Source organism: Protopterus annectens, chromosome 5.part0, assembly GCF_019279795.1.
Source record: "Protopterus annectens isolate FY-2018-M chromosome 5.part0, PAN1.0, whole genome shotgun sequence".
NCBI lineage: Eukaryota > Metazoa > Chordata > Ceratodontiformes > Protopteridae > Protopterus > Protopterus annectens.
In genome coordinates, this window is record NC_056735.1 from 1,717,063,739 (window position 1) to 1,717,071,926 (window position 8,188).

The 8,188-nt window shown below is 38.8% G+C and overlaps 1 protein-coding gene across 1 annotated transcript in view; it reads left to right on the forward strand.

Moving 5' to 3' along the window:
- The window catches only part of NDUFB4 (NADH:ubiquinone oxidoreductase subunit B4), a 41,903-nt gene extending 40,676 nt beyond the window's left edge, over window positions 1-1,227 (forward strand). The window contains exon 3 of the mRNA XM_044071508.1: window positions 1,063-1,227. Coding sequence (XP_043927443.1) covers window positions 1,063-1,125 — 63 coding nt within the window. The 3' untranslated portion in view covers window positions 1,126-1,227. The remainder of the gene's footprint in view (window positions 1-1,062) is intronic.
- The last annotated feature ends 6,961 nt before the right edge of the window (window positions 1,228-8,188 follow it).

Consider the following 8,188-nt stretch of genomic DNA (forward strand, 5'->3'; position numbering starts at 1 on the left):
GCAAAAGGGTTCACTTGGGGATAAATGTGCTTAAGCAACTAAGATCCAAAAATGGCAAGGGGATTGTCTGTTTTGGCACACAAGACACCCTGGAATTAAATCCTAAACCCCTACAGGTCTGGTGGATCTGCTGGATGGTGTCTTGTTCTCTTGCCCTGCCACAACCTTGAGAAATGTATATGATGGTGCATCCTTACTTGTGCATTGTATATTTAATCCAAATCCCACATACTTTACAAAAAAAAAAAAACACCCATATGCATTTTGAATACTGGAATACCTGCACAATATACCACAAAACATTGAAAATCGATACAAATAGTTTAGCTTCTGTAGCTAAACCATCTTTCACTGCAGTATTAAAGGTGACACAAGTCCCACTGCACAGAAGGATGTAATATGCAAAACCTTTAACAAAATTCTTAATTGTTAGATGAGCAGTAAAATTATAACAATGTGTTGGCAGTGACTAGCATCCACTGCTTTATGTAGTAGCTTCCCACCTTTTCCTCCCTTGGAGGGGTCATTTATGTGGATTTTTTGTGGGCAGTGTTAAGGTACTTTCCTCGAAGCGTAGATCTGGCTTCTGGGGTTTTGTTTGGACTAGTGGGTTTCAGATGGTGCTTATAAATGTTGAGCTTAATTGGTACCAGAAAAATATAGTGTGAATATTTAAGCAAAAGGGGATCTAAACATGGACAAAATTGTCTGTACACAGTGTGTGTGCTTTCATCTTGCCAGGTGAGATGGCCAATATATTTTTTTTGCGCACAGGTGAAGTAGGTCTGTACACGCAGAAGCGAGCAAGGTATTGTACAGCTGAGCAACACCATTATAGCACTCCGAAATTCTTCAAAGATGTGTTACATATTTTAAGTTCAAATTCTGAACTAATTTCAGCAGATTCACCAGATTGTTTGACACTAGAACTTTTCTAGAGTCAACAGTTTAAGTTTGAGACTTTGCTCTTGATTCTTTCCTTTAGAATATTTGTAATTGTTCATTACAGTTTTGTTTGAATGTTTAGTGCCAAAACACTTATATTGCCTTGTTTTCCCCCAGGACCACAAAGAAAAGTTGATCCAAGAGGGAAAATATGAAAGACCATTCAGAATGTCGTATTAAACTTCAGCTGTATAGAAGATTCCTTTCATTTTGAATTGTTGAGCTGCATTTATTTCAGAGTTGTCACTGCAAAGTCAGAATAATAAATTAATATATTGAAAACTTTGAGTATGAAACCTTTTTGTTTTGCATTTTAAAAGTTTTTGATATTGGACTAGGATTGTACAATTGCTTACTTCAGTTACATTAACTGGAAAGTATAATTATTATAATGGAAATACTAGCAGTGTGAACTGTAGCATATTACAGATTTCAGAAGTAATGATGGCTTTGAGCAAGAATCCAGCGTTTTAAAAATGGAAGCAAGAAATAAGTGTCTAAAGCATCTGTACTGGCTACAGCCTTCCGTGAAGAAGGGTCCCCCTTGAAATTCTCAGTATAAGATAAATCTGTCCTATAAGGAAACAGAATATTGTCGTTTTCTGAGTAATGGAGTTGCATTCTGAAAAGTGGTTGTCTGAATGTCTTTTGTCATCCTAAAATGCAAATGGGTCCTGTTTGCATTTCATACATTTGTCTAATCCTTTTATCATAATGTACTATGCAACACTGTACATAGTTTCTTGGCCAGTGTGAAAGTGAATAAATGACCATCCACTGTGTAAGTGATGTAAAATTAGCTCTACCCTTTCCCTTTTGAGAGGAGTAACTTGGAACTAGAATACTTTGTAAAAATAGTGGGTTAAAGTACACATTGAACTGTTGATCACTTATTGATGAATCATTACTATATAACAAGGAATCTCCGTACTGCTATTGTAGATATTCATAAACTTTACTAAGTTTTATAGCTTCTGCTTCACATTGTACAGATCACTGGACCACTCAGCCGCCCAAGCAGTCCCTCATCTCGCTGCTAATAACCCTTTTCGCTAACAGTCTACCCCACCCCCAAGAGAAGCTAAGAACAAAATCTTCGGTAAACCACCATGGCAGTTAAAACTGTTAAAACTATTTATTGCCAAATAAAATAAAAACTTATAAAACAGTTCGATAAGCGCTTTCGGCTTTTTAGCCTTCAGATCGTATATTTCTAACTGTATCATTAACATTTTTAAAAAACTTGAATCTCCAGTCACTTTTTACTTCCTAAAGACACCCACATTCTATAGCCAATCATCCCCTTCAGGAGTCCAGTAGAGTCACAATGCAGTTGTATACAATCAAAAGGTATAGCCACTAATGGTATATTTTCTGAGCCTGCCTCTTGTCTCGGTTAGTCAAAAAACGTTCAGATATTCACTGCTTTCATACACACAATTTTTAGTAAGAACGTGTCATTATATCAAGAGGATGTTTCGCTAGTTATACTCTCTAAAAACTGAGTAAACCAGCCTGCTTGTTTTAAAAGGCATTAATTGTTTCATTATTTCTATACCGATTAGTTCAATTCTATACATATTCAAATACATGTGAGAGAATCTTTCCAATCCAGTCATGAGAAGGGTATCATAACCCAATGGTGGTACCAGGTTAGCCTTTTCTGTCCAATGAAAGAGAACTCAGGAAGTAAGTGTTCTGAAACAGTTTCATCGGAGGGCAATAAACAGTAATTCATAACTATTATGCCTCTATGCGGTTCACAAAGTTCATTTCTATGTCCCTTGGCATGTGATTGATTGGCTAAGATAGAGAACAGACTTTACATAGAAAGGAACTTAGTGAACCGCACAGAGGCATAATAGTTATGAAATTTGGATCAAAGACTGAATGGTCGACTAATAACTTTTACCACTAGCTCTAAGAAGTAGCAGCATGTATTGGTCACTTTTGGAAGTGAATATTAGGAGAATTACTATTTATTGTTCTCTGATGAAACACTGTTTCAGAACACTTCCTGAATTCTCTCTCATTGGACAAAAAAGGCCAACCTGGATAACTACCACCATTGGTTTATGATGCCCTTTTCATGACTGGATTGGATAGATTCTCTCATGTATTTGAATATGTATAGAACTGAACGAATCGGTATAGAAAGAAGGAAATAATGAATGCCTTTTAATACAAGCAGGCAGGTTTACTCAGAGTTTTTAAAGTGTTTAACCTGTTGATATAATAACGTTCTTACTAAAAAAATTTGTGTATGAAAGCATTGAATGTCTGAACGTTTTCTGACAGAGTCAAGAGGCAGGCTCAGAAAATATATCATTAGTGACTATACTTTTTGATTGGATAAAACTGTATTGTGACTCTATTGGACTTCTGAAGAGGAATTTTAATGCCAAATGATTGGCTATAGAATGCGGGTGTCTTTAGGAAGTAAAAAAATGATTGGAGATTCACTCTCTTTAAAACTTTAATGATACAGTTCAAAATATACGATCTAAAGAAGGCTAAAAAACCAAAAGCGCTTATCGAACTGTTTTATTTTACTTTGGCAATAAATAGTTTTAACAGTTTTTGCCACCGTGGTGGTTTACCGAAGATTGTGTTCTTTGCTGACCTTTTTCTTCATTCGGGACCTTTAGTAGTGTATAGGTGTATTTTTACACCTCCAAGAAAGGGACTTCCACCAACAAAGGAAAATCCAGAGGCTTTATTCTTGATTGTTAGTCCAACTTGTCTAGTGGCCTCTTTCTAGGGGGAGACCCAAGATGGTATTTTTACTCCTGTGGGAATTTTGGTTAGGGCTTCAGGGAACTTTCTGTTTTCAATAGGTGGTGTGAGATCTTTTTATATCCACCTGGGTTACCATTAATTCAGGCACTTGGAATCTCCATGTAATGGGTCATACAAAGGATGACACGCAGAGGAGTGCAACATCCTCTTAAAGATGCAGTGTTGTCAGTTCAGTCACGTGGAGTGAGAATAGAATCAACAGCCTTTTGTTCTAGTACTAAAGATGAATGTGTGCTACCTGTGGTGCCACTAACTGACTGTGTCCAAGGCCCAGTTTACTCATTTATTTCTGTGTTTCTGTGTTACTTTCATTCTTTTCTCTTTCTACTCCTCCACAACTGCTGTCCTCTGCTCAGTGGTGGGATCTACCTGTAGCTTGTGTCACCATCTTATCAAACACTGTAATGTCAGCAACATGAGCACTGCAGAGATGTCCTGAATCCTTATGACAGTTCTCAGCTGTAGTAACACAAAATTTGCTTGTCAAGAGGAACTTTATGAAGAGAAAATACATTAAAATTTACAAAAGCACAAATCGCTGTCATACCGGAGAAGCTTCCTTCATTATCACAGATGGCCCTTCTGACATTGAAAAAGTACCTTTGCAGAAATTGCCATTTAACTTCCAACTTGGAAAGAGAAATTTCTACATTATTTGATATTTTCCCAGGATATGGGTAGAAATAATGTTTTTAAGATGCCAGTCTTCATGATAACAAACAGTAAATCTCCCAAGACCATTTCTATGCACTTCCCCATATAATGCTGTTATTTCTCCATAAGCTATTCTCAGATTGTTTCTTTCCCTTCTATCAAAGAATAATCCATGACCTTGAAGAAAGGAACCGGAACTCTGCTAAAGTCCACAAGGCTGTATTTTTATTTCTGAAGTATTCCAAAAGTCTTGCTACTCCCTAGACACCTTAATGGTCACAGTGGACATCAAAGATCTGTTTTCCAGCATCCCTCATCAAAAAGGTTTGGAATGGTTTGCCCAATTTCTAGGCCAGAAGACAACCCTTAGTAACAAAATGTCCAACTTGCTTACCGAAATGATGGAGATGGTTTTGTCCAACAACTTCATCTTTTTTAATGGTGAATTATACCGGCAACGCAAGGGGGTTGCCATGGGGGCATCTTGTGCATCCTTCTACGCAAATGTAGTATTGCACATGTGGGAGCATGCATTCGTTTTAATACCCCCATGGAAAGATCACATTCTTTTCTACAGACGTTATTTGGATGACATCTGTATTTTATGGTCTGGCTCTGAAGGGAGCCTATCTGAATTCTTTACACACATCAATTCAACAACGAATTTCCTACAATTCACACACACAGTGGATCAGCACGAACTTCATTATCTGGACATTACTCTTTACAAGGACTACAATCAGAAAACTTTCCAATCCAAACTACATTGCAAGGCAACATTTTCCAACTCCTTGCTACACTTCGAAAGTGCCCACCCACCATATCAAAAGAGGGGGATCATTAAGGGGCAGCTCATCAGAGCAAGTAGAATATGCAGTACGGAGAAAGATTTTGATTCTGAGGTGGAATTTTTGAAAAACCTTTTCTTGGAGAGAGGTTACCCTCTGGAACTATTTCTAACTCTAGCAGCAGAGGTAAAATCTGCACGACATTCCCTCTACAAACCAATACTAGGGGGGGGATTTGTACCAGTGACCAACAATACACAAAACAAGGATACTGCTCACACTAACAGTTTTGCACACACATACTCATCAAATTCCTATGAATTGGAAGAAACAATCTTACATCACTGGCGGTTTTAACCCTCTTTGAAGAACTAAAGGACTACATACCACCTAAACCCAGTTTTGTTCGTAAAAGAGGGGCTAATTTAAAGGAATTATTTGAAAGAAATCAAAGAAAAAGATGAAGGTAAAACAACCAAGGCTGGGCACATTCAAATGTGGTGCCTGTGCCCAATGTCATGCCATATCCAAAGAAACAGCACCATACCTCCCGTCTAGGAACTACAAGATACACCCCACTGGATTTTACACCTGTGCCTCTAGAGGGTCGATACTTGGGGATGTGCACCAACTGTCAAAGTTTCTATGTGGGCAAAACTGAGAGGGAATTAAGAAAACGTATCTACGAGCATCTTTATGACATGACCAGGAAGAAGGAAACCAACGCCCTCTACAAACACTCACTCTCCTTCCCAGAACCCAAAATCCAGTTTCTAGTTCTGGAACAGGTTGAGCCAGATGCAAGAGGTGGTGACTGGGAATCCACCTTGGGCTACCGTGAACTATTATGGCAGTTGAGACTGAATGCAGGGAAGCCACCAGGTCTGAATGGGATGATCAGCATTAAACCGGTCCTCAAGCTTAGGAGGGCTAGGTTATAACTCTCACACTTGACCCCCTTCATACCACAGCATCCCCACACAGCATATTAAATTATTGAACATCCACGGTTATAGGATTCCGACTAATAAATCAAATTCTATATGAAATGTTATATGGATGGGCATTAAAAATATCTCGCGCATATTTTATTGCATGTTTTTATCAGTGTAAAGTAATAAGGAAAAAAATTTTTTAACAATTCACTGACAATCTAAACACATCTTTAAGCATATTCTTTAACAATCTACAACCCCAATCAGACATCAGACTTTTATGTCCTGAAACCTAGGAAACTGGCATTTTAAAATGTTTTTTATGGTTAGTCATTTTTATTTAAGTGCATATGTTATTGCAAACATTTCATTTTTTGAGTTGATATAATGACTAACTTTTTTTAACACCCAACTCTAAAGCACCACACCTTAGTACTAGATTTACTAATTAATTAGTTGTATAATTGCCAGGCTATTTAATGGAGGTTACTGCACACTGCAATTTGTTTTCACTTGATAAAGCTCAGGATTGCCTGAGCGAAAGCGCTTGTGTGATTTTATCTGTGACTTTTGGAATACTTCAGAAATAAAAATACAGCCTTGTGGACTTTAGCAGAGTTCCAGTTCCTTTCTTCAAGGTCGTGGATTATTCTTTGCTTGTCTTTGGTTTTTTGTGCATTACTTCTTTCCCTTCTATCCTTTAGCAGGTGACTAAAGGATATGTCTGTAACCTTGCTAGACCCAGAAAAAAAGTGTTTTTTTTGTATTCTTAGGCATTCATCTGCACCAGTAAAGTAAGCAGCTTACATAGTAATTACCAGGGTCCTGCTAACCTGGAATCTCTTACCAGACCACAGTATCTCTTTCTTCCATCTCGTCTACAGAAGAACCTGCTAGTCCCTTTAGTAACGCTAAGTTAGTTTTTTTGCCTTTGCACAGGATTGGAAATTCCATTAGCTTTGCAATATGTTCTTCCATACTACTGAAGTCTTTATAACCTAAAGGATCTCTTGCCAAAGATAGCCCAATGTTTGGCCAGAATACCAAAGCCTTTGGTACTTGTAGGTGTTGCACATCACACTTGCGCTCCAAGCGTAAGTTGTAGGGTATAAAGGTGATGCACAAACGCACAGTGTCAGGACAACTTTGCTGCTAGTCAGAATGCCATCTTTGAATGACCTTCTGCTGTGCTGGTTTCCAAGCCGTTGCAGATAAGTTCCCTTTTGGGGTTGTTTATCTGTTTAGTGCTATTAGGTTCATTTTATGCCAAAAGGGAAAATGTCCCCCATAGACTGTCATGACCAGTCTTTTCTGTTTGGGTGCTTCCCACGAGCATATATGTTCTGTCTGCCAGGCTTTTATACCCAAAACCCTAAGTAGTAGTAACTCCTCTTTCCTTGAAAAACCAACATTGTAAGCTGTTTGGTCAAGGTGCAATGGTGGAATCTTCCTGTCCAGATAGCAGTTTGTCAAGAAAAATGCCAAAAAAACTTCAGTCTGATACAGCTGCTATCCAGCCTCCCTGGACATCTCTTTCGAGGCTAATGAAAAGTGCAGAGCATCATCTGGTTGTCTCTGCTTCTGTAGCAACTCCGTTGAAGGCCAGGATTGATCCTGTCTTGCACATCCTCTGAGGCCTTACAAACATCTGCCCCCTGCATTGATGGGGATCCATGACTGATTCATCAGAGGGCCTGAGTGGGATTCTGTAGATCTTGGGGAGCTCCAACTACGCTTGTTGAATATAGCCAGGAGTCTGACCCTGCAAGCGTGTTTCTTGTGGACATCCTGCAGAAAATGAAAACAGAGTATCCCCAATGTGAATGGTAGGATTTCACTCAGGGGGGAGGGGTTATTTACTGCTTTAATGGTTTTGAAGCCAACTCGGGTGGTGTCTGTGCCTGCCCCTCTGTGGTCTTTCACTCTAAAAGACCCTAGTAGCTAGACTCCTCAGATGAGGGACTGAATTCTGGGGGAGAGTCTCTGGCTTACTCTTAAATTCCTTCCCCCTTGGACTATGGCTCAGAGGAAGAGGATTCTATTAGTTCAGATTCCCTTGTGGAGGAG